Raw genomic sequence first — 25141 nt, forward strand, 5'->3', positions numbered from 1 at the left:
CAGAGGAGAATTGCACTATGATCGTGAGCCTTTTAAATAAAAATAAAACGTTGAAAATGGCCAGTACCTGAAAGACCTGTACTACTCTGCCGTCCAAACACCTGATCTGCAATATGGTCGATTCCTTTTTTTTTTTAAGTTTTCTTTGAGTAAACTACAGGATTTGGTCCATCTGGATTAGTTCGGTGTTTCCGAGCCGAAAAAGCTACCAGACTCGTTCAGCGGGATGAGAAAGCGTGCGTCAGGACGACCGATAACCTCAACGACGACACCGAAACGAGAAGCGAGGAGAGAAGTACATCTACAGCTGATCAGTTCGACATGGCTTCATCTTCATTTGACCTCAAATGAAATGTTTTGACAGGGGACACAAAAACCAGACGGAGCTAAAGTGACACCAAGAGCAACCCTCGTGGTCCGAGGGGCCGAAACCAAAAAGACATCGGGGGTGTTTGTTTTGGTCTGACGGGTTCCTCAGGCAAACGCGTTCAGCTGCAGTTTCATTTGAGGATAAATAACATTTAGGAAGGAGGAATCACAGCCGCCATAAGGCTTCTTTCTCCGTCATGGTGGCCGTAAGCCTCTGAGTGTTGCGTCTAGGTTCTGTTTGGTGGAAGATCTCAACAAGAAGAAGAGATGGAGCCTCTCCACGGCTTCAGGGAGGGGGGCAGGGACAGAGAAACGAGGGTGATGGGACTGGAAGAAGTTTATGTTTCAGCAGTCTGGGGTTTAGTCTCACTCCTGCCCCCTTCTGTCTCCTCGTCTTCCTCCTCCTCCCCCTCTTCATCTTCATCCTCCTCCTCCTCCTCTTCGGTGTGCTGCTCGAGCTCCTCCCTGGTGATCATTTCAAAGTCGTTTCCGTTGCTGTGCTGCGAGCCTTCGTCCTCCCGGCGGTCGCTGTCCGTGTCCGAGTGGCGGTCCTCCATTCCCTCCCCGTCCGCCTCTTTGCTCTCTTCGTCCTCCTCATCGTCGTCAGCGTCCTTCTTTTCACTGTCGGACTTCTCGTCGCTGTCGGACTTCTGAGCCTTCTGGGTGCCGCCGTCCTTCTCGGTCTTGTCCGAGCCCTTCTTGTCGCCGTCTTTTGGTCCTTTGTACTCGTGGGTGTAGAGCGGCCGGAAGGAGTCGATGAACCCGACGTCTGCCGTCAGGTTGGGGAGGAACCAGAAGTGATGTCGTCCGCCGGTCACCAGCCAGATGATGAGGAAGAGGATGCAGCGGGCTGAGGAGACAGATCAATTATTGTACATATGAATATAAAAATAAACGTGGTTCAGCTCATACTGTCTAAAAAGCTGCGTCTGTGTCGTCTCTTGCTATAAAAACTTACCGACAGCCAGAAGCAGGATGCTGGCCACAAAGCAGCCGGCTGCAACACTCAGATAGTACACTCCAACACGCATTTCAGCCGGCCACAGCGGGAACAGCGTGGCTGCAATCACTGCAATAACTGACGAGGAATATTAAGATCAGTGTCAGATTATCCCTCGTTCCCTTTCTGTTCAACTTTTTTTTTTGTCACATCTTACCGAGGATTAGGCCCATAGCAAACGTCTTAAAATGGACTGGATCGTAAATCCACACATACACCTGCAGGAGAAGAGGCCGGGTTTTTGGTTTCTCGTGCAATAAATGTTCATAAACACTTTGTTTTTTTTTTGATGATTCTGTTTGGATTCTCACCTCATTCCCGTCCAGAAACAGCTGATCCTCATGAGGCTCTAACTTAAACTTCTTCTTCACCTCTTTCTTCTTCTTCAGGGATCCTGGACTGTCATCCTGTTCATGAAAAAAATAAATTACGTCTTTTTAAACCATATATATTTAGAATGTGATCAGAGAGAAAGACCATGCATGAAATGTTTCCTGCTTGTTGAGTTTCATCAGGTCAGTATAAAACAGCCTTGGACAGCCGGAGCAAAGTCTAATCTCTTTTTCACACAGTTGTGCTTCTTCCTGTCTTTAATGTAAAACCTGTCCAAATAAGCTTAAATGTTTCCTCAGATCTGCACTTTAAACTTGTCCACCAGGGTCAATATTTGCCCACCGAAGGTCCGGTTTGGACGTCGATCAGCTCAAAGCAAACATTCAGTCAGTTTGGGGGCGTCTCTGATTCCCAAACACCCCGACTTTTGACTTTATAACGTCTAGAAGTGTTTTCATCAGAGTCTCGACTCACGCTTTTCTCTTTCTTGGTTTCCACAACCTCAGGCTCTTTCTTCTTCTCTTTCTCCTTCTCTTTGTCCTTCTTCCCTTTTTTCTCCTCCTCTTTGCTGCTGTCGGTCTTGAGCTTTTCCTTCTCTTTCTCTTTCTTGGGGTCCTTCTCTGGCTTCTTCTTCATCACCTTGAGAGCTCGGTGGAAGAACTGCTTCTTAAGAAGTCTGTAAAACAAAAACAGAAGGTGGTGTTTGATCGTGTCTGAATCATTACGGGCAAAAAGTCTGGCTTGATTTTTATTTGCAAATGTAAAAATATATGCTTTGCATTTACGTGTTTGCAAAATCTGATGGATCTGCACATTTGATTGATATTTGATGATTTAGTGCCACTAAAACAAGAGGTACATGCCAAGCTGCAGACTTCACTTGACTACCATTTGAGACATTTTTAGAATTTTTTGGTGGTATATCTGGATGAAATGTCCGTCCCTATAAACACAGCTACTCCTCCCTGCAGCAGATTTCTGCGCCGACGTGTAAAATTGCCTCATTTTCAACAACTACAGTCACTTCCTGTCCTTCTGTTGAGACGCAGGAAGCTCAACCAGTGGCTGAACCAACTTCGGCTTAACATTCTTTAGTTTCTAGCGTACACCAGCCTTTCTTTCAAACTAAACACCTTCCAAAAAAAACTGCATGCACAGCTCCTCTCTTCTCATCTGTGTTCCTAAAAGCAGCGGAGCTCCTGACGAGCTGGGCTGCTAGATGTCTCAAAACATTCTTAAACAACCACTGACGCAAACTGACCCATGCTGCGCTAGAGCAGAGCAAGTGAGGGTGGTTAGGAGCTTTTTAGAGTCAAAAAGCAGATTTTACAGGGATCAGTGTCTCCCCCAGAATCATCCATATGAATTTATGAATGTCACAACATGTCATAAATTAAGAATTATCTGTTTGTGTTCGCATGTAACCAGGGGAGACGCCAAAACCCTGACCTCCCCGGGACTTTTGGAGTTTGGACAATAGGGTTGGGTCAGCCGTCATCAGTCCAACTAATGGGGATTCATATATTTGCCCATGTGATTTGAAGAAATATTTTTTAACATGTTTGGGCCATCTTATTCGTACAACTGTGACAGCCAGCTGTCTGTGCCCAAACAAAGAAAAACAAAGTCACTAATTACTTCAGTTTTAAAACAAGAAGCTACTCCAAACGTCTGACAAGAAATAAACCCGATCTGAGCTGAAATTAAAAGCTACGGACAAATTTATCCCGCTGAGAACGGACACGTGGTCAACTTGTAACACGTGGTATTTTTAAAAAAGCTGGAACCTGCAGAGAAAAAATGTCTTTAAACAACTTATTTTCCCGACAAACTGCAGGAAGTGAGAGCGCACGGAAGAGGAGAGGAAGTGTCACTGCAGTTACTGTTAGTTCAGTCAGAAACCCTGACCGGCCGTGGCCTCACTGTTTCAGACAGAACCTTAATGTGAGAAGTGACTCAGCGCAGATCTAGAAAATGGCGGTTTAAACCCATAAAGCGTCTCCATCTGCAGCGCGTCGTGACGCACAACCAGAAATCAAGGACGCTGGTAATATATTTGTTTAATTCGTCACAGCTGACAGCCACCATGATGTGTCACGGTAATAATTACCTGCCCATCAGGACCAACTCTGCGCCGCAGCGAAGCTTCAATTTAACTGGTCCTGACAAAGATTTTATGATATATTATTATACTCGACAAACAAAAAGTGAATTCTTTGTGTCGCTGGTGACGCATTCCAGTTGTTTTTTCTGCAACGTTGCAGTAAAACCAAAGTCACAGGAAATTAAAACCAGTAACCAGACGTAAAACTGCCCAGAAACAAAACAAGGAGGCGAGAGCATGTCCCAACCGACCTGTTGCAGTAATCCACCACCGACTCCCTGAAGGTGAACAGAGCCTCCTCTCCCTTCTTAGCTTTGGCCCACTTGGAGTCCAGCAGACAGTCCACCGCCTTGGAGGCTGAATATAGAAACACAAGAAGACAATTCAAATTTATATCAATAAATACGATTAGTGCAGACTCCTCACACCTGTCCACATCCTGCCCAAACCCAGCAGTTATTAAAAAAAACAAAACAAAAAACTTCATAACCCACACGAGTCCAGGACCTGTTCTGATCCTTTCTTGGTTTTCTTTTAACAGCTCGACTCAGCTCGGGCTTCTGTGAGCCTTCTCCACGACACCACCGACAATCACCCCACGAACAATAACTGAGCCTGGCGGCTGAACGACGAGCCGAAAAGAAACGGCTGCAATTACCACCTGGCGCTTTTTACGCTTCCGCCAATCAGTCAAGATGACGCTTGCATCTGCAGATACCCAGACCTGTGCTACAAAATACAGTATGGGGTGAAAACTTTAGAGGGTGGAGAAACAAATATAAACCTAATTTCTCCTTCCTGTTCCTGGGCAATTTGGTGTCTAGAAAAATGTAGAAAATCATAACATTTTGATGTTTTTGTTCATAGTGGAGATACAGATTAAGGTGATATATACAAATATGTTCATCAGCAGCACAAATAACCTTTTATTTGACATGGTTTTGTTGCTGCCTTCAGAATACATTGCATTTATTGAAAGATAATTACATTTTTACAGCCTAAATAGACTGTAATCATAGCTAACTGCTTGTTTTTGGGACTACTACGCCAAACCTACGAAGCTGATTCAAATAGAAGTCAAAGCGTATTAAAGAAATGAACTTTTTTGTGCAGATCTGGACCCGTGGAGAACTGGAAATAATCTAGCTCATATCTACGGTCTTGTGATTGTGCCGCAGCAGCTGTACCTCCAGAGTACGCAGAGTTTCCTAAAACTGACAAATGTCACGGAGCTGGACGAAAATAAACACAGTGACTGGGAGGGGAAAAACAAAGTGACACAGCCGCTGAAACGGCGCAGACAGAATAAACCGCTCAGTAACGAGCTGCACCCCATCAGCCGCCCTCCACCCTCAGGTGAGCACTGACCGATGAAGTAGTCGACTCGGTGGCCCATCATGTTCGTAGACTTGGTGGGGCAGTTAAACCGGAGGTACTTGGCCACCGCCTTCTCCTCCTTGGTGGGCTCGCTCACCTCCTGCAGGAGCAAACACGCCAACAAAAGTCAGTTCTCTGATCTGGCAGAAACGACAATCTCCTGCAGAAAAAAAGAGCTAAACCTTCGGCTACATCTAGTGATGGATGACAAGATCATCCCTCACATCTGGTAATTAATCCAACAGGTGGCAAAAATTAAAATAAACCTATTTGTGTCACCTGTTTTCTTTGTAGAGAGATATGTTGGTAAGAGACAAGCCTCCTTTAACTGCACTCAGCTCATGTTTTATAATTAAAAAGCCTGTTTTATTGAAATAGGTAAAAAAAAAATTTCATCATCACACATAAAGAAAAAAAAAATTGGTGAGAAAGGCTTGTTCTGCCAAGCTGTTATATTACCCATTCATTAAATGACACCTTTTTAATTACTTGAGGACTGAAAACACTAATTGTTGCATTTTGAAAAAAGGGGTTCTGATCACAGGATTTTAATCAATCAATCAATCAATGCTGCTTTTTTCTCTGATGATGGGTCACACCTTTTCTGATCCACAGACACTAATGAGTCACAATGTTGTAATTATTGCTTTGTTTCAGCTCTCCGGCTTTTCTTTTTCAGGTTTTACCTCATGGCTGCGACTATAATATGCCAACAAAACATCTGTAACAAGGAAAGAGAGGAGGAGTGGGGTTAATGTTACACAATGGACGAGCTAAATTTGTCAACATTCAGGCGAAAGGTGTCTATAAGAGTCAATGTTGCACACAGATATGAATTCAGGTTTGTTTTTAATTATAGCATTGACAAATACAAGTGACACAACACGAACCATAAGCTTATATATTTACAGCCAAGCACTGTGGCCCTGAGTAAGATTTGCTTTGAGCATACTGCGATGTTGGAAGACTTAAAATGACCTGTAACCAGTTTGTAAACTGTTGCATTGACTAAAACCTGCGTTTAGAGACGTGGTGCACTTCTTCTAACTGCGCAGTGAGTTGAACACATATGTGTCGTGGTTACATTTCCACAGATTGCTACAAGTTATGCAAACACGCTAGGTTGAAGCTGACGCAGCTTAGCCAACAAACCTAAATAAAACCAGTTCGATTTCGATGAACGTGGAAAAAAATTAAAATAATATACCGTAGAGAAAAACCAGTACGAAGTGCGGCGACGCCATTAAAATATCCGAACCGACACGTATATGGGGAGAACCCCCCCCCCCCAAAAAAAAAAAACTCCTAAACGTCTGACTAAAACTGATGTTTGTTTTCGGTGCCAAGCTAATGCTAGCTGCTGTTAGCCTCCATCTGTTTTCATGTGTCGCCCGTTAACGGCTCCTCCTCGTGCGGAACGCCGCCGCCGAAATGTTCCGAAGAATTCCGGAGTGAAGAGGAGAACCCGCGCGCGCTTTCCGCTCTCTGCCCGCGATTCGTCGGCAAAGCAGGAGCCGCGTTTTCAATCCGAAGGAGGTGATGTTACCTGGATCCGCTTCTTGTGCCTCCTGCGCTCCGCCATGATTCCCCCTCCAACTCAGCTTCTCGTGAGCGTAGCGTCGCGCACGCGCACCAAGTCTCGCGAGACTAAGCGAGACTTTGTCAGATTACCCGGAAGTGCCAAATTGGGGTAAAAAAAAGCAGCAAAAAGTAAAAACTTTGCTTTTTACACGCATTTAAAACATATTGTTTAATATTTTCTATTAATATTACACTCCTTAAAATAGCTTTTTCAATAATGCTCTTTTGATTTTATATTAATCGTTTGTGTATCCACTGTAATCATGAATATTTCAACTTTTCACATTATTATTATAATATTTATTGATGGATAACATATTGTTTGTCCATGTAATAACAATAGTTTAATTCTTAGTAAGGTGAGCCCTTTATGAACAAGTAGAAAAATACCATGAGTCTTACTTTTCAAGAAGAGAAAGATAGTCGATCATTTCAGAAATTCATTGAGTTTTTGATTGAAAATTATTCAATATTCTATGTATTAAAGATTTTTGAGTTAATCAGTTAAGGAAAAGTAAAGTAATTTAGCTGCTTCCTTTATGAACAAAAGATTAGTTGACTATTTTCTCTTCAAAATCTCTACTTTCAGGATTTTACAATTCCTTTTAAAGATATAACTTCAGCTTGCAAAAGAAGATCTTTGTCTTTTCTTAAGCATTTGTTTTTTATCCTAAAAAAGAGAACTTTACTACAGTTTCCTTTGTAAAAAAGCTTTTTAATTAATACTAAATAAATGCAGAAAACAAACAAACAAACATGAAATCCAAAATGAACAGCTTTTTGGTTTTCAGATGTGTTTTTAATCAATATGTCTATTGTCTTCTCAGCTGAATTAAAATAAAAATACCATTTGTGACTTAGGGATAATAGGAACCTACATCCAAACAAAGACTAACTTTGTGCAACGACGAAGAGAAAAAGAAAACTGATGTGAAACCTCAAAGTACCAGTTTTGCTTCACAGCTGTTAAAAAATATGTACATACATGTGAAAAATACAGATATGTAAGAGACATTTGGTCACAGTAGACAAAAACAGCATCTTCATCCCAGCGAATCGCTGTGTAAACAAATCTACCACCATGGCAGAAAGGCTTCATCAGGCCTGAGGGTGCAGGCTGATCCTGGCTCAGTTTGTGTTTGATCAGCGATGATCAGGCGGTCTCACTGCTGGCTGAAGGAGGCGAATTGTTTTCTGCCTCATGAAGGTGTTCTGAGGATTTCATGGCCTCGGGGTCTCTGGGACTCGCCATCATGTCCTCGCTGTTGCAGTTCCCAGGGGAGCCGATCTCCGGGGAGCGGTCCCCGGGCTTCTCGGGGGTGGCCTGCAGGGTGGTGCCGGTCAGCGGCAGGTTCAGCATGTATAACATGCTGCCCATCCGCCTGGACACCTGAGGGGGACGGAGGGGGAGAGGTAATATTAGAGGTGCTTATTGCTGCGGTGGAACACAGTCACTGTTGTTTTCTTCCACTCATGAGTTTAACCTTGAGCTTCTCTTTACAAAACCAACATTTATTCTGAAAACCTGTTTCTGTGCTACCAAAATACCTCACGAAGAAGTGGATGAATTTTAATCAAACTTGCAGAAAGTAATCACTGGATGTATAACTAAGACGGGTTATCTTTTGGAGCCAACCCCATTCAAAATGGCTGACACAATTAATTAAACTTAGAAAACGCAAATATGGCTATAATTTAGTCAATTTTACAGACATTGAGCTTAAATTTGGTTTTGTAGTTGCTTAAAGTCACTTGAAACACTCACTCTGAGCAAAATGTTTTGCGATATTGCACAAGATTTTAAAAGTTTGATCAAAATGGTTACATCTCTCATTTCTCAACACAAGATGATCTTTGTCTAAATCTCTGGCATGAAAGGCAGCAGGAATAATAAGCCTTTAATTTTTGATGAGAAGATCCTTTTGTGTGTGTACCTGTGAGCGTATCTTCAGAGCCGGCCCCAGTTTGAGCCCCAGTGTGTCCAGAAGGTGCTCCTCTGAAAGAAGGGGCAGCGTCTCCCCGTCAATCATGTGGTCCTTGAACGTCTGGTAAAAAATAATCTCAAATTAGACCAATGAAGGCACCAACACAGAAACAAAGAAAGGATGTTATTACCAACCTGAGCGTATTCCGAACACGTGGGAATACTGTTGATAAAGTTGTACACATCATTCACCGTCCACTTCCGTATGTCTTCGGGTATTTCGTTGCCGTTGAGAAACAGGTTTGGTGGGCCTGAAAAAACAAGAAGCTGAATCTAAGTGAAATGGATTTTAACACTGCGTTGTTGTTCTTTTGTTTATTTCCTCAACTCACCAGCTGGAAGGAAGCCATTTCCAGGGACGGGGAACATGTAAGGCATCCCTGTGAGAGCCCCACCAGTGGACGGATACATGAACTTCTCCTGGAAAGCAGAACCAGAGATGTCTTTGTCATTTGTCCCCCCGTTGGCCACATCCGAACACCCGTCCTGAGTGGTCGCGCAGGCCTTACGCAGGCCCACCTCCCCTTCTTTGTAGTTCTTCCTGCTTCCTGCAGCCAGTTCAGAGTCTATTTTGGCCTGATGGTGCGTCTTGCTGGCGGCGCACTCCTCTCCCATGTCGCCCTTTGCTTCCATCTCTTTCTCCTCTCCGGACGTGGCCTCTGGACTCTGCTCCACACTCTTGTCTTCAGTTGGACCCTTCGGGTTGGGCGTGTGGTTCTCTGTGCTCTTGTGAACAGCCGGCCTCCGCCCGGCCCGCCGGCCCCTCTCTCTGTGCAGCGTGCCGATCGGTGGGTAGGGGCCGGCTGACATGAGGATGCTGTTGGAGTGCAGCTCGTCCAGCGAGGGGCGGTGGACGAAGACGTCGTGGCCGTCGGGCATGCGCTGCCGACCTCTGAACAGCATGGCGTTGGAAGGGTACGACACGGGGTTTTCGATTCCCATCAGCCCTTTCTGGTGAGCGTTCTCCAGCTCTTTCTGGTGCAGGATGGCGTTCATCTCCATCCTGTTAAAGCGTACACACCAACATTTGTCACAACTGTGCAACAATAATGACGAAACAAGGCTTTTGATGCAGCAGAGAGGAGAGAAATATATCCATGTTTTCAACATCAGTTCTGAAAAAGGTGGGACTTTCAGGAAAAGGTAAATAGAAACAGAACACAATGGTTTTCAAATCTCATAAACCCAGACTGGTGAACCTCTTCCCATCTTTACTTTCTGAGAGATTCAGCCTCTCTGAAATGCTTTTTTCTTCGTACTTAGTTGTTGATAATTAAACTAATTAGTTGCCAAATGCTCCTCCAGCTATCTCTTATTCATATTTACTTACTTTTCCAGCTTATTTTTTTTTGCCCCCTTCTAATTGTTCTGAGATGTGTTTCAAATTACCGTATTTTTCTTTAAAATGTTCCATTGTGAATAAAAGATGGGTTTATCTGTAGTCTGTTTTTATTTACATTTTAGTCTCAACCTTTTTGCCAAACTGAGGTTTAGGCAGAAAAGATGCAAACCCCTGTGTGCGTGGGATATTACTGTCAGATGCTGATGAAGTTCTTGCACGCACCTCGCTATGTTTTGCTTGTGTATGAGCTCCTGTCGCCGGGCAACTGTTTCCATGGGTTCCGAAGGCAAGAAGCCATAGCCAGCTGAGAAAGAGGAGCAATCGGATTGAGAGACGGGCCGTTAACGCAAATCCTCAAAAACTCCACGGCCTGCGTGAGAAAATCTACCTGCGACCGCTCACCTGGTCCAGGAAACGCCCTCCCAGGCAGGATGTTGGCGTGGGGGGGCAAAGGTGGGCCGAGGTGAGGCCCCATGTGCATCTGCCGGGCCTCGGGCGGTACCATCTCAGTGGGAGGAACCAGCTCCCTGTTGAGAAAAAAAAGAGCAAACAATCAAAGATCAACCAGCGGAGCATTTAGATCCAGCTGAGCTGAGGCTGGTGTCCTCGTTACGAGCTGTGGGGCTGAGTCTGACCTTGGTTTTCTACGAAGGGATCTTTCACACCTCCTTTTTTATCTATTGCACTTTCTGCTTTCACACTTTGCTGGAAGTACTTGGAAATGCTTTAATATCGTGCTTTAAAGGTTCAAAAAGGGCTTGAATTTCAAGTAAAGTAACTGTAATTGCATTGCTGACAATAAATTGCTTTCTGGTTTAATAGTTTGTTTTTTGTGACAGTTTTGCTTTTTGTCAAGACAACCAGCATGCAACAAATCTGCATGTGGCTCTATTAGATTAGCACCTTTTTTCATAAAAGGCTCGAAAAACCAATCTAGGACTAATGCACTTAAATCTCTAAAATAATTAAACCATAATATGGTTTCATATTAGGGTATCGAGCCCTATACGTTCAGAAAATCTGGTTTAAAGTGTTGATGAAGTAAAATCATCCTGACTGAGGTTTTAGATGGTAGAAAAGCCCATTTCAACTTGGGGGAGGGTTTAGGAACCGTAACTCGCGGGATCAGAGTCAGACCTTTCCATGAAACGGGGTTCAAACTGTGCCGGGACCCCCTGTAACCTCTGCTGCCCCTGGGCGAGGATCTGCGGCGCCATGGCCATCTGGTTCCTCATCATGAGCTCCTGCCTCTGCCTCAGCTCTGCAAGAGAACAAGAAGCGCCACAAATTACTGCGAGGCCAGAGAGACGGGGAAATGAGCCAAATGAGCCAAAACAGAAACATGTACGGACTGTAAAAGCCCCGTCTGTGGGTGAAACCATAATCCATTTAAAATCCACAAATAATGATTGTTGCTTCATCGATGTTGGTTTAAAGTGTTGGCAGCTTCAGAAATGACATTCAGGATTTTCTGGCTATAACTTTTGGGTTTTGTAGCTTTTATACTTTTCAGAATACTTAAATTAAAAAAATGTTCCCTACAGGGGTGGAAATTAAAAATTTTGGTAAAATTTTTTTTTAACCAGCCACTCAAATATTTTACCAGCCACTATTTTTTGTTGTGACAAAAAGTAATTTCATATGATGATGGAGGTGGGTGGAAGCAGTTGTGGGGACATTTGTTCTTTTTTTGCAAAAGTTACCAGGGGGGAACCAAATATTTCAGCCGTCTGAAATAATCAGTTCCCCCTCTAAAACATGGGACAAAAATAATTTACCAAAAAGTCCTTAACTGTGTTTATTCCTCTCATCATGGACAACAAGTCCTGTGAATTTGGGGACATTTGTTCTTTTTTTTGCAAAAGTTACCAGGGGGGAACCAAATATTTCAGCCGTCTGAAATAATCGGTTCCCCCTCTAAAACACAGGACAAAAATAATTTACCAACAACTCCTTACCTGTGTTTATTCCTCTGTATTATGATATTATTAGCATATTTTATTTTTAAAAGAATGATGTTTTTTTGTTTTTTAAATGAGAAATATTTGCCCCTCTAAACAATTCTGTTAATAGATAAGTCATTATTTACGGAGACGCAGGGGGAACCTTATCTGATGGGTGAACGGGGCTCGACGTAACAGCAGCAACTCGAGCACACCTTCACCTTCTTTTAGTCTGAACAGCTCAGTTTCATCATTTGCAGCAAATGTCTTCAAAGTCAGAAAATGGTGTTCCAACACGAATTTAGCTGATATTTCTGTGATTTTCACCTCCGGCTGACATCCCGTTAACCAGCCGATACCAGTGCTTCTCATCCAGGGCCCCCTGCTCTCCCAGTGCCGTCATCTTCCTCAGCTGCTCCCGTGGGGTCATGACACACACACACGACCTTTGACCTCCACGTGAAAGGCTGCCAAAAGAAGAAACAAATCAGTAACACAATTTTCTCCCATCTGATACACACAACAGTATTTATTCCCTCCATTTTTTGTAGATTCTTACATGACTGTCAGATGTACCTAAAAATTTAATTATAACACATAAACTGACAGATTCTATATTGTGTGAGTTTATTGATTACATTACATTGATTACAACCAGCTCTTATATTAGAAAATCAACATAAAATAGAAGGCAATATGTTTTTGTAGTTTCTTTATATCACCACTAGAGGGCAGCAGTTATCTGCTGGTCATACCTGCAGATTATTGGAGATATGAGACAATTGTCTTTACAAGCCTCTATTAAAGGGATAAATTCAAACAAAACACAGTATTATTTCAATTGGAAAGTTGCAGATAGCACAGAACTTTTAATTGTATTAATTTAGCTTGAGAAACCTTTTGAAACTAAAGAAAACCTGCTACCTTTGCCACCTGTTTCCAATTAATAATAATAATTGATCATCTTAAAGCCACTTTAACTGTAAACCTAACCAGCTTGAACCCATAAGTTTAAATCCTAACCCATCTGAAGACCAGCAAAAATGCTCCCTTGTTGTTGATTTTTTTAAATTTATCTTTTCGTCCCTTTTTGAAGTAAATTCGCCCCTGAGAGTAAAAACAAACAGCTAGCTTCAAATGGCCTCATTGTTTTGGCTCAATCAGCAGCTTGTGCACTCAACCTCTGCACCTCTTATTAGCCCTCTGCGTTGCCCAAATCCCATTATAAAATATGATACTGCAAGCGGCTCAATAATCCAGCTCTGCTAATCCAAGGCCAGCCCTGTGATCCGCATCGGGGTACATGAATATGGAGCACAGTGAGCTTCAGCCGCTGCCTCTTCATATTATTGACCTCCAGCTGATTAAAACTGTAAACCACACTCATATTTATTATTTCTGCTGCTCCTTCCCCCCCCGCCCCAGACAAATGCTGCTATAAGAAATGCCCCGAGGCCCTGAGCATTATCCACAGTCCCTCAAGTTCCTCCTGAAACCCGTGTAATCTGAGGGCTGTAATCCTCCTGTTATTCCTGCAACAGTCTGCTGCCTACATCTGCTGACCTTCCAACCCCCATCCCCACCTTCCCAGGCCCCTGCTACCCCCAGGATCCTATTAGCTAAGTCCTGGCTATACAGCACTTTAAAGGGATGTGTTGGAGGTAATCCGCACGTTTAGCGTTTTACCCTCAGCAAACCTTGCCAGTAAGCATCCCGGACAATACACCTCTAAGTGCTAAGCCTATTAGTCTCCATTAGCATCCAGGATGTCCTAAAAACACCTTGGGGATAAATCTGGGGATGCAATCGGTTTATGTGGAGCTATGTGGCGCAAACACACAGCACCTTCTGCGTCGACGTTACAACCACCGACATCAGTAAATGAGCGGGGAAGGGCTTCTCAACGTTTCTGTCCCCCGTAACGCCCAGGTTGGCTCTGAACGCCACGCCTCAGACCTTCATGCAACTTCAAACTGTGAGTTTAAACAGGACGAATTACGGGATAATTAGGAGATTTGTGCTTGTAATTTAAGTGGATGAGCAGCTCACACAGATAACAAGTTTGGTGTTTGTAAAGAGAATTAGCCAACAACCGAATGACAGAATTTTGATCTAAATGGACTCAACAAGCGGTCGGGATGTGTTTGGACAAAAGTACTGAATCTGTAGAGCTTTAGGCATTACATTTTATTTAAAAAAAACCCCATTAATAATAAAACAAACCAAAAAAAAACCAAAACCTGTGACATTTGCTTAAATATTTGTCACATTTGGTGGATGTTGAGTTGGACCAAGATGCAGGAAAAAAGGAGGCAGTTTTCAGGAGCTCTGCTCTACTTTTAATAACAAAAACTGGCAAACAGCGAGATTCACTGAGGCTAACAAACAATCTGACGCAGAACTGAGGACAACCTGGGGCTGTGTGCACCTGGAAAGGTGTTTACTCAGTGATAACAGGTGTGCTGATTACTAACGGAGCGCAGGCAGTACAAGAGAAGCCGGACTAAAGGTTTTTTAATGAAGTGATTTCCAAAGCGCCACAGTGAGATAATTTTCAGAAATCAAATAAAATTTAGCACTTGTTGGTAACAGCATATTTCTTGATAATTGTTTTAAAATAAATTATTGTTGTTGAGACTCTCATTCCGTCTTCATTTATTTCCCATAAATTCAGACGCTGCACCGTCCGAAGGCCCGTCTGACCCAAGTCTCTGAAGCGAAGCTGCAACTTTTATTAGTTTGTTTTTAACCTCCAAGTGAATCTTGTGTGCCTGTTTAAGTGGCTCCGGCGTCTCGTGAGTGAAACCGTCACGAAAGGCGAGGAGGAAGAAAAAAAAACCCTTCGCCACATCACCTCGGTGAGCAGAGGCCACACCGCAGCTGCCAAATCCGGGGATTGGACTCCTCGGATTTGCTGTTGCCTGGTTAATCTCATTACAAGAATGAATTAAAGGGAAAAACTGCTGACAACTTAGATGGAGCCCTGAGGAGGTCATATCAGACAAGACAGAAGCAGTGTCTAGCCCCTTCCTAATCCCCCAACACAACATAACACACACACACACATGCAAATTCTGTCAGTTGCATGAAGCAGATTGGATTACCTCAAGGTAAAATTAATTGAATATAGAGCCAAGCTCACGCAACGAGTTCAAAATGTGTCTTTTAAAAATCTTTTCACAGGTGACTTTTAGGAATTTTGGGCTAATTATTTGGTGAACAATGAGGATTTCAAGCTTTAGTCTAATCAGATTGGCCTTTAGAATAATTACTTAATAAGGCATTAGTAGCTTTAATGAAGTTTACTGCTGATAATACCCTTTTTTTTAAAAAAAAAAAAAAGTAAAAAACATAACTAAAACCAGAGTGCACTTTTTTTGTGAGTTGCATTAAAACCTGAAATGAAAAACATCAGTACCGTGAACGTACACTGCTAAAGACTGCCCTTTTTTTTAGAAATAAAAAGCCAAATAAATCAGGCAGAATGAGAAGCGTGGAGAAAACAAAAGAAGTGTGAGGACACTGTCAACAGCTGTATGCGAGTAAGTTAATGGAAAAACATTTACAACCTTAAGAACTGTATTTATATTTACAATAATAGTACTGTAAATAAATATGATAATACTGTGTTGTAAGCTACAGTATCAGTACAGTGTTTTTAATTACAGTAATAGTACTGTATCATTAATTTGATGCATTTCTGTGAATTTTGAGGTACTATGCTGTTATAAACCTCAATTAGATTACATTTTATTTTACATTATTACCATTTTAGATAGTTTACTTTCAGACAGATTATCAAACAGGCTTTAGTAAATATGTACTAATACTTTGTCAATCCCTGTATTATTATATAACATTACAGAACGACATAGTTTAATTAGATGTTACTGTAATTTTCTTTTTGTTCTGGAAGAAAAGTGAAGTTGCCACACTTTCCGTTTTCCAAATCTAAAGAGTCAGAGCTGCTTATAAAATGTTACATCACAAAACTGAAAGTGAAGTTAGAAGAATTTGTTTTTTAATCGACTTACCTTCAAGCTCCCACCGGCAAGTTGAGCTCGGACCTGTTTCTGCCCCAGCTGAAGTAAAAACAAATAAAAACAGGTGTCTTTTTTTTTTGTTGTGTTTTACGTCTAACAGAACCTGTTTCTCTCTTCCTTCACTTCCAGCTGACCAGCCTGTTTGAGCCCGACCTGCTGCCAGTAAAGTGTCTTAACTAAACCAGACCTTTTAAATACCGATTCATTTCATCTCCATTAGCTGGCCTTATCTCCTGCAGTAAGCCCTCCCTGTCCTGACATCACTATGATCTCCCATCCAACCGCCCGCTGCACCTTGCAACTGATGTGTAATTACTGAAGCAGCACTGCTCCTAAGCAGGGAGCGCTAAACCTCTTTCAACGTTTACCTCACTAATCCTGTGTTAGCACTTAAGGCCACAGTTAAGACACCTAAATGCTCAGCTTCCTTTTCCACTGGCAAAATGGTCACCCACCTCCCCCTCATCCTCTGCTGCTTGGTGGAGGAGCTGAACGCTGAGGTTTGTGGAGCCCCAGCAGCTCCACAGACCGGTCTGGGGTTTTTGTTTTGTTTTCCACGTGTCTGGTTTCTGGTTGTCAAAAGTGTTGCACTCCCCCAGGGTGCTGAAGGGCTGACCCAAACGTGCTCGGTGGTAATTTGCCAGAAATCCGACTGAATGTTGGCTGGATCATCCTCTCAGACCGCTTAATCTGACAGTTTGTGCTCGCCAAGCTTAAAGCGTGGGCCTGCACTTCTGTGAATGATGTTTTTTTTTTTTCTTTTAATGCCCGGTGAGCAGCTAGGTGTTCCCAGTTGGTGGGCTGGTAAGAAAATTAGCCAAACAGACACGATGAGGATGGAGGAGGAGGGGAGGGGTCAACTTGTTCACAGTGCAAAACCTGTGCAATGAAAAGCCCAAAATGTCAAAATAACACACTTTTTTAGGTATTTTCTGCTCTAAAACTGTTGCATCCTCTACATGTGCTTTTAAAACAACCAAAGGAAGACTTTTAGTTTTGTGATAAATTGTCATATTTTAAAGAAAATTACATTTTTCAAGCTTTCATAAGGTTACATGCTTACATATGAAATTGTCACAAAAGTTACTAATGTTCAAAAATGCTTAGAAAGGAGGTGGGAGGAGGTGTGGGTCCACTGGCCTGTGCAAAATACAAAAAGATCCAAAAAGTACAGAAGGTTTGATGTATTCAGATAGTTTTAGTTTTGGAATATTGTATTTAAACGGACCCAAATTCTCTGAAAATGAACAGAACTTCTTGTAACCTCGTTTGAGCGTCTTTCTTTGGCTTTTTTCGCTCATTCCTCGACCAGTTCTCGTATCATGACAGTATTTGAAACATGCAGGATGAAAAAAGGCGTGTCGGGAATCTTTCATGGATTCAACTCAGACTAAATTGTGTCTTTGTGACAAGCTGCGGAGTGACTGAGTGTCCCTGGATCCAGTTTAAATTTCCTTCGGTGTCGACTCTGGTTCAGTTTAGGAACCGTTTTACGTCCGGATGTTTCACAGCTGAGAATTAAACTCGTTCCTCTGAAAATGTTCAGGTTCTGGACTGAAACTGGGTGGAAAACTTCAAAAAGTCCAGCTGAGGCGAAATAATGTTGACGATTGTTGTTCAGTTTTATTTTGGATTCTTATTTTCACTTCCTGTTTTATTTTGTAGACCCAGTCTCTTGTTTCTGTTCCTCCTGCTGCAGTTTGTAATCATCACACCTGTTCCTCATCGTTTTTTTTTTTTTCTGTGAATCAAACATTTTGTCCCAGTTGTTCTTTGTGCTTCGGTCACTTCATCGCCTCGTCTATAAAATAAAAAGTTTTGTTTTTTTTATCGCGGTAAGTTGCCTCTTTCTGCTTCTGCCTGTCCTGTGTCATTATCTTTCCTGCCAATCTGAAACTAAAACTGAAAAATTAAAACAAGCAGATCCTTTTTGTTGCTAAATGTTAAATTCAGATGGAAAGTGACGGCATTAGCTTGCTAATTGCGACTCAGATTCAGTAAAATATAAATAAAAACAGAACGCAATGATTTGCAAATCTCAACGTTTAAACTAAGAAAATGTCCCATTCTTTGGAGAAAATTAGGTGATTTCAAATTTCATGGTGGTAAAACTTGACAAATGAGCCCAGTTGTGATAAAAGCAGCTCATTCTAGTGTATTTTTTAAATAAAGTTTTACAATAATTCACAATTCTGATGCATTTCTGCTTCTGTTCTGTGGCTACACTGATAGCAGAGGAACAGACGTGTCTAAAACAGGAAAAACACATCATATTAACTCGTTAAAAAGCTGTATTTTATATCAGTTTTGGACCTGGGTGTGGACCACCAGGACTTTATCTTTTTTTTTTATTGTAACAAGAAGAGAAGAAGAAAAACTAAGAAAGGACTTAAGAATTAGGAGAACGGGGCTTTGGGACATGTAAACCTCTAATTTAAGAATCTCCTGGGTGTAAGCTTTTTATGAGGGATTTCTGTCCGTGTTGTTTGCACCCAGCATTATAGAGTCACGGTGAGGCGAAGGGATCAGAGCAGGTTTAACCTCTGCAAACAGGTGAGGCTATAAATTCACTGGGTGAGTGTCTGTGGTCCGGATCGCCTGCATGACGACTGTCCCTCGGCTTTAATCCCCCAAAGCTGGAATCATTACGTCCCTCACGCCTAAAAGACTCACTGTTATAACACGCACGGTGGAAGTCAGGGTAAATGAATTATTATTCATCATGACTGGAACACTTTATATTGAATTAAACGTTCTTTGATGAAAAGCTTCTCGTCCTTTTCATGGCAGAGTTTCAGAATAAAGCTGAATCAACTTCAGCTCAGTAAAACTCACTGCGCTGCAGCCCCTTCTGGGTTGGCTACGTATGATCAGCTGTGGCGGCCATCTTGAATGGGATGGCTCCAAATCTTGATGAGCTTGTAGATGTTTGTCCAGAGATCACTTCCTGAAAGTTTCATCAGAATCCATCCATTAGTTCATGAGATATTTTGCTAACAGACAGACCAAGTTAGCTCCAGTAACTTGGTCCAGTCTTAGCATCCATTTTGCTATTTTTAAAATCTTTAAATGACTTTTATTTCAATTCTCTGTAACAATTATGGCGTAAATATATCATAAAAACTGGGTTTTTAATTGTAACTTGATGTCTGGAGACACTACTTGGTGTTGGGTGACCCACATTGGGGTCCCGACCCCAACTTTTGGAATCATTGATCTACCCTATACATTAAATTTATTTAACTCTAATCATATATGGATATAAAGACACAGATATTTGTTTACTGTATATGCCGTTTATATATATATATATATATATATATATATATATATATATATATATATATATATTGGGGACGAGAATGTAATTTACATCCTTGTACATTTATTTGGATAACTCTACATATTATGGTGCAGATTTATTTTGATAAAATAAAAACATAATAATCCAAATAAGCCTGTAATTATTTCCCTTTCAGTAAATAACTCGTGTGTGAGCACAGCTGCAGGATTGGTGAGGTTTTAACGACAAACAAACCTTCATTTTCAGATCAGCTCTTAAACAAACATGTTGAACAGGAAGAGCGGCTCGACTGATCCATCATTATCAGTCCTTCAGCTGCACTTCAGGGGCTTCTTATGTCAGATTGTTAGATGCATCTGTCTTAGTTTCCTCTTCAAACAGAAAACATGTCACGTTCACGACCAGAAAAGCTAAAAAAAGAGCTTTTTGTTGTTTATTTCACTGATTGTTTTGTGACCTCTGCAGTCTGACAGTGTTGGAAACAACCTCTCTGCTGCCCCCAAGTGGACAAAATAAAATCTATTTATTTGATCAGTTTTCCATCTGTACCAAACTGAAAAATGGATGAAAACATCTGTCTCGTTCTCTGAACAGATACAACACAAGCTGTTAAAAAAATCAAGAAGTTCATCTAGAAACCAAACGAAAGGCAGCAGCGACTTAAAGATCGACACTTGAGTCAAAAGAAATCAAACAGAATGATTAAAACATTTAAGCACTTTGGATTGCCTTGCTGCTGAAAAGTGCTATATAAATAAATTTTACTTCACTTCATTTAAAACAGCAGCTTAAAAGTGTGAAACTTTGAAACTAAAACAGTCAAATGAAGCTAAAATAAACGAATAAACGGAACTAACTTGACTGTGCTCAGCTGCACGACACATCTTTTCAGCAACATTTGCAGCTGAAGTCTGTTGGGTTAAATCAGGGGTCTCCAATCCTGGTCCTCGAGGGCCACTATCTTGCATGTGTTACTTGTGTTCCTGCTCCAACACACCTGATTCAGTGGTTAAATGACCTCTTTTTGTTCTGCAGAAGCCTGTTAATCACCCATTGATTCAAATCAGGTGTGTTGGAGCAGAGAAACAAGTAAAACCTGCAGGATTGTGGCCCCCCAAGACCAGGATTGGAGACCGCTGGGTTAAATCTTCAGGATGATTCTCAGAAATCAAATAAAATGTAAAAAAAAAAAGGCGGTCGGCAGCAGATTTGTGCCGTAATCCTTACATCACATGAAGCCAGTGGTCATGAATGGAGATTAAAATTAAATATAAATAGTATATTTGTTGTTGAAGCTGCATTTGTTGTCATTATCGCCTATTTTAAGTGCTTTATTATCAAAACCAGCGTCTTTAATGTTGTTGTTTTGTGAATTAGAAGATAAAAAGTTTGGGAACTTTGGCTTTAAGCTTCTTATTGAATCTAATGGTGCTCAGGCGTTTTTGGTAGTATTTTGGACAGAAGAAGATGTAAATTATGTATACAGGACATTACTATAACCTGCAGTGGATTGTGGGAAAATGAATGATCTCTACTGTCAATCAGTTTACAATAACAAATAGAGAGTAAATATGATTTGTTTTTATGTATTTCTTTTAGAGAGACGCGCATTTCTTGTTTCCGTCCCTCATGAAACTCAACACAAGGTCAGAAAATCATTTCAAACCTGGTTGGAGACATTTTGTTTTAATTCCTGCCTGTTTTAAGCGTCAATACGAAGTACGACTGGAGCTCTGAGCTGGAAAAAGGCGCCATCAGCTTCTCCGGATCTCTGTCACTCCCCCAGTTTAAAGAGTTCCTTGGTCTTCATTACACCCCTCACCAAGCCTGCAGCACAAACATGCAGGAGTGAAGACGGGTCGTTTGCTCATCACATCCAAACAGTGGAAGAAAAGTGAAACAGACGAGCTGTTTCAGAACAAAACGCTGGGATAAAAAATAAAAAAATCTAATCTTCTGAAGCCAAGGTGCCCTTGAAGACTCAGAGCGTGACATTGTGCATCTTTAATAAGCCTCTCTTTTGATTTGCTCTCTTTATTCTGGGGTCCGTTCAGCTCGGTTTGATTCTCTCCTTGATCTTCTGACCAGATGAGCTCTTGGCCTCCATCCACTCAGAAACCACCCTGGCTTTAGGCAGACTTTCATCCATTTGGCTGCAGATAACAAGTCGTTCCTCCTTCAAGTGTCGGCGCTGGAAATTGAAGCTTTTGATCTTTTTTTTGTCTTTAAGATGAGCTTGTTTGCAGCCGAGGGAGTTCGGTCTGGAAGCAGGCAGCGTTTTGCACGTCGTTTAGGTTGTTTGGATTAAAATATTCTCCACGTTAAACTCCAAAAAGACTCTTGATAATTACTCTGAGCCAACTCTGTGAAATAAATCAGCCAGTTCATGGATAAATTCAGAGTTTGATGAGCCTCCTTTCTGGAACAAACAATTCTGAAAGACTTTTCTCGCTCTTTGGCTCTTTGTGCGAACGTCATGGTGGACTTTAAAGGACCCATCACTGTCATCCAGGACATGGTAACCTGAGTAAACCCAAAGGTAACTGGACTTTGATGTTTCTGAAGGTGTTTGGCAGCTCCTAAGGTGTGAAGCATGTTTAGAAAATCAAAGTCAAAGAGTTTTTGTTCCAGCTTACTAGGATGGAAGGTGTGAGGTTGTGGATTTCAGTAATAAGAGGGACTCAGATCGCCTTAATAAACTCATTTGTCTCTAAACCTGTTGGAAAAATGAATAAATGTGTTCATTTATATATGCATGTAAGATCAGATCAAAACTGCCTTAATGCAGTTCTGTCACTAAATGATATTGTGCAGAAAAGATTGGCTCCATTTCCACAGTCAGAGGATATCAGCTGACAAACGTTTCCTCAAACCTTTGTTTAAAAAACAAAAAACAAAAAAGACGACCATCATGATAAAATGTTGGCCATCAACAGCACGACGTGTAACGTTTACTTCCCCAGAACGGCTCTACAGAGGAGCTTAAAACTTTAGGTTTGACCCTGAAAACCAGAGAAGAGGAGGTGAGGAAAGCTGAAAACTCAAGACCCTCTTACAGGCCGCGTTCCTACGCACTGGGACGAGTTTTCAGCCTTCTCAAACATTCCTGCTCTTTCAAATGGAGCCTTGTTTACAGCAGAACGTTGTGCCGTTAACGCCTAAATCTGTGTGACCCCGTCCCCACCCACCCGGTTTGTTTTATAACGTTTCTGCTGGTATGTCACCCATGACTCCAATTTTCTAAATAGCAAACTTTGCGTCAGAAATAAAAGCTGGCTCCAGACAAAGACGCTCATTGACTCTGAGCTGCAAAAACCTTGTGGACGACTACATCTGAGTCAGACTGCAGCATCTGGAGAGAGAGAACCAGCAGGAGACAAGGGTAAGATGGACAAATATAGAAATAAAGATTACCTTGAAGACATTTTTTGTTCAGGAACTCGTCCTTGTGGAGTTAAGGGAAAGATGGATGCAAACCCTTTCTGCTGTAACATGTTTCTGCAGATACGACCTGTTGGCGCCATGAAGGGGTTCTTGGGTCTGGTTTCTGTGCTCTTCCTCCCGGTCATCCGGGCTCAGGTTCCTCACTGGGGCCCCTGTTCAGAACCAGAAGTTCAACCTGCTTTCAGCCTTCAACAGGTAATGATGAGGCAGTCTCAAAATCTTAAAGAAAATCCCTGCAAATGATGTCATTGTGTTTGTTTTCACTGATTTAAAAAACGTAAAACACAAACCATGGTTGGTGTAGTTTTTATCTCCTGTCAGGACAGAAGGTTGAGGTGTGGAGAAAGAGTTCAGATGCTTCTCTGAAATCAATCTTTAGGCAGCTTAAGACATGAAAATGAAATATTTATGCATGTGATCAATGATTTAAAGACTCTTGTGTGCATTCACCACACAATTCGCAGACAGCTCTGACACTGCTCATCGCTGCTGTATGGTTATCAGAATGGGATTTTTGGCTACTAGCTGCTAGGCTAACAACTATATGGACCTTCTAGTTGTAAATAAGTGTCATAAAGTTAAGAAGTACAGATGAAATGCAGTTTGGTTAGAGATGCGTATTGTCCTCGGGTGAAAACGGCTCAAAGGGAACGTTTTACAGCATGTAGATCCATTTGTAGTCCTGTCCCTCTTTGCTCTGATCTGCCTCTGACCCTGAGACCCCCCGCCCTCACAGTTCATGGGGAGGTGGTTTGAAATCGCCAAACTGCCGACGCAGTTTGAGAAGGGCCGCTGCATCGAGACCAACTTCACCTACAGGACGGACAAGTCCATCCGAGTGGTCAGCTCCGAAATACTGTGAGTCCTCGTCTGGGATTCATGTGTGCGAATGCTGAAGGGGATTAACTACTGGGATGTAACGTGAAAAGTGTGTGTGTGTGGGCCAAAACAGAAAAGGAGAAGTGAGGAAAATCGAAGGGACTGGAATCCTAGTGGATCCAAAGAATCCAGCCAAACTGGGAATCAGTTATTCCTACGGTGAGTGGGAACACATTTAAAACAGCTATTCTTAATGTGTGTGTGTGTGTGTGTGTGTGGTACGATAAAACCCTAATCAGAGATCTGATTTCCACCCAGTCCTTCCGTACTCCCCTTACTGGATCCTGTCCACCGACTACTCGACCTTTGCCCTGGTGTACTCCTGCACGGACGTCCTCAGACTCTTCCACGTGGACTTCGCCTGGATCCTGGGCCGGACCCGGAGCCTGCCGGACTCCACCATGCAGAGGGCCCTGAACGTCTTCGCCTACAACAACATCGACGTGACCAGAATGACCCCCAGCGGGCAGCAGGACTGTGATAAAACCCTCTGAGCAGCCGTGGACGTGTTTGATCGTGACCGTGGAGCTTAGCTTTGCTGGCTTTTTGTGTGAAACTAACTCAGTAACGTTTGCAGCTGCGTTCTTTGCCTCCACAGTCGGTTTGTTGATGTAACACAACTCTGAATAATTAAGAAAATGTTCCTATAACAACTAGTTTTGCTCTAATTATTGTTTGCAGCCATGAAATGCGGGGAATCATGTAATATCCTGAGCGTGAATGAACTGGTCGTACATCTACATACGATTAACTTTTGATTCAAGATGGCCGCCACAGCTGACCAACCTTAGCAAATACAAAAATGGCTGCAGCTCAGTCAGTTTTACAGATATCGAGCTGAAATTTAGTGTGGTAGTAGCTGAGAGTTACCCCCACAACCCATTCTCATCGACAGGCGTCTTTCAAATGAAAATAAAACTGTAAAACATTTAAAACTATTCACTTCTGTTTAGGGTTTTAAAAAAGTATCAATGTTCATTTTCCTTTCATGAAAACTTAACTATATTTCTCAAAACATTTTATTCTAGATGTTGGAACGACTGGAAATAAACATTTGATTAGTTTCTTTCTGATGGGATTTTTTGAATATTGTTAAATTGTTATTGATTTTTCCTTTCAATCAAATAAAAAAACAGAAGAAATACACTCTCGTGCGTTTTATCCTTGGGTTTTTCTGTGAAATGTTTCACAGATAAAATCAGGCTTTTGTTTTTTCAGGTTTGGGAAAAAAATAAATAAATGGAGTCTTTTCTCTGAATCTGACACCGAACAGTTCAGCATCGGTGTACATGTCATATTTAAAAATCAACAAAAAACAAGCAACTAAATATACAAACATGTATTAGATTAAAATAAGGATGGATTTGAGGACATGTTTGGGGAATTTCTCCTTTTTGTCGTGTTCCTGATTTAAACCTGAATCTGTAAGTAAAAATAA

At 41.9% G+C, this 25141-nt stretch overlaps 3 protein-coding genes across 4 annotated transcripts; 1 reads left to right on the forward strand and 2 right to left on the reverse strand.

The window, feature by feature from the left end:
* Positions 1 to 68: 68 nt before the first annotated feature.
* Positions 69 to 6839, reverse strand: sec62 (SEC62 homolog, preprotein translocation factor). The gene is made up of 8 exons (XM_017411011.3): positions 6730 to 6839; positions 5175 to 5283; positions 4058 to 4163; positions 2177 to 2378; positions 1681 to 1776; positions 1527 to 1587; positions 1328 to 1447; positions 69 to 1219 (listed from the first exon to the last, which is right to left on the reverse strand). The coding sequence occupies exons 1-8, from the start codon at positions 6763 to 6765 to the stop codon at positions 708 to 710; spliced, it is 1242 nt and encodes a 413-aa protein (XP_017266500.1). The 5' UTR covers positions 6766 to 6839; the 3' UTR covers positions 69 to 707.
* Positions 6840 to 7519: 680 nt separating this feature from the next.
* On the reverse strand, positions 7520 to 20360 carry samd7 (sterile alpha motif domain containing 7). 2 transcript variants are annotated; one of them, XM_017410866.3, is made up of 11 exons: positions 20238 to 20360; positions 18912 to 19023; positions 16068 to 16115; positions 12361 to 12500; positions 11228 to 11351; positions 10493 to 10617; positions 10313 to 10394; positions 9081 to 9751; positions 8884 to 8999; positions 8699 to 8809; positions 7520 to 8154 (listed from the first exon to the last, which is right to left on the reverse strand). In XM_017410866.3, the coding sequence occupies exons 4-11, from the start codon at positions 12461 to 12463 to the stop codon at positions 7918 to 7920; spliced, it is 1569 nt and encodes a 522-aa protein (XP_017266355.1). In that variant the 5' UTR covers positions 12464 to 12500; positions 16068 to 16115; positions 18912 to 19023; positions 20238 to 20360; the 3' UTR covers positions 7520 to 7917. The 2 variants fall into 2 exon arrangements, with proteins under 2 accessions (XP_017266355.1, XP_024860549.1); XM_025004781.1 differs by lacking the exon at positions 16068 to 16115 and having other exon boundaries at positions 7918 to 8154.
* A 2244-nt stretch (positions 20361 to 22604) lies between these two features.
* LOC108232846 (apolipoprotein D) lies at positions 22605 to 24849 on the forward strand. Its single transcript, XM_017410893.3, has 5 exons — positions 22605 to 22762; positions 22885 to 23019; positions 23561 to 23682; positions 23777 to 23862; positions 23962 to 24849. Exons 2-5 carry the CDS (start codon positions 22903 to 22905, stop codon positions 24195 to 24197), a joined length of 561 nt encoding a protein of 186 aa, XP_017266382.1. The 5' UTR covers positions 22605 to 22762; positions 22885 to 22902; the 3' UTR covers positions 24198 to 24849.
* Positions 24850 to 25141: the final 292 nt, after the last annotated feature.

This window comes from Kryptolebias marmoratus, linkage group LG20 (assembly GCF_001649575.2).
Source record: "Kryptolebias marmoratus isolate JLee-2015 linkage group LG20, ASM164957v2, whole genome shotgun sequence".
Classification (NCBI taxonomy): Eukaryota; Metazoa; Chordata; class Actinopteri; order Cyprinodontiformes; family Rivulidae; genus Kryptolebias; species Kryptolebias marmoratus.

Bases quoted from the DNA above. Each gene is read 5' to 3' on its own strand.
- sec62 (XM_017411011.3), bottom strand. From the start codon at position 6,765: ATGGCGGAGCGCAGGAGGCACAAGAAGCGGATCCAG. The intron at 4,164-5,174 runs GTCAGTGCTCAC...TTCTATATTCAG, and splicing joins CCGAGTCGACTACTTCATCG to CCTCCAAGGCGGTGGACTGT. The intron at 1,448-1,526 runs GTAAGATGTGAC...ATTCCTCGTCAG, and splicing joins TGCTATGGGCCTAATCCTCG to TTATTGCAGTGATTGCAGCC.
- samd7 (XM_017410866.3), bottom strand. From the start codon at position 12,463: ATGACCCCACGGGAGCAGCTGAGGAAGATGACGGCACTGGGAGAGCAG. The intron at 11,352-12,360 runs GTGAAAATCACA...GTTCTCTTGCAG, and splicing joins TAACGGGATGTCAGCCGGAG to AGCTGAGGCAGAGGCAGGAG. The intron at 9,000-9,080 runs GTGAGTTGAGGA...TTGTTTTTTCAG, and splicing joins AAATGGCTTCCTTCCAGCTG to GCCCACCAAACCTGTTTCTC.
- LOC108232846 (XM_017410893.3), top strand. From the start codon at position 22,903: ATGAAGGGGTTCTTGGGTCTGGTTTCTGTGCTCTTCCTCCCGGTCATC. The intron at 23,020-23,560 runs GTAATGATGAGG...CCGCCCTCACAG, and splicing joins CTGCTTTCAGCCTTCAACAG to TTCATGGGGAGGTGGTTTGA. The intron at 23,863-23,961 runs GTGAGTGGGAAC...ATTTCCACCCAG, and splicing joins GGGAATCAGTTATTCCTACG to TCCTTCCGTACTCCCCTTAC.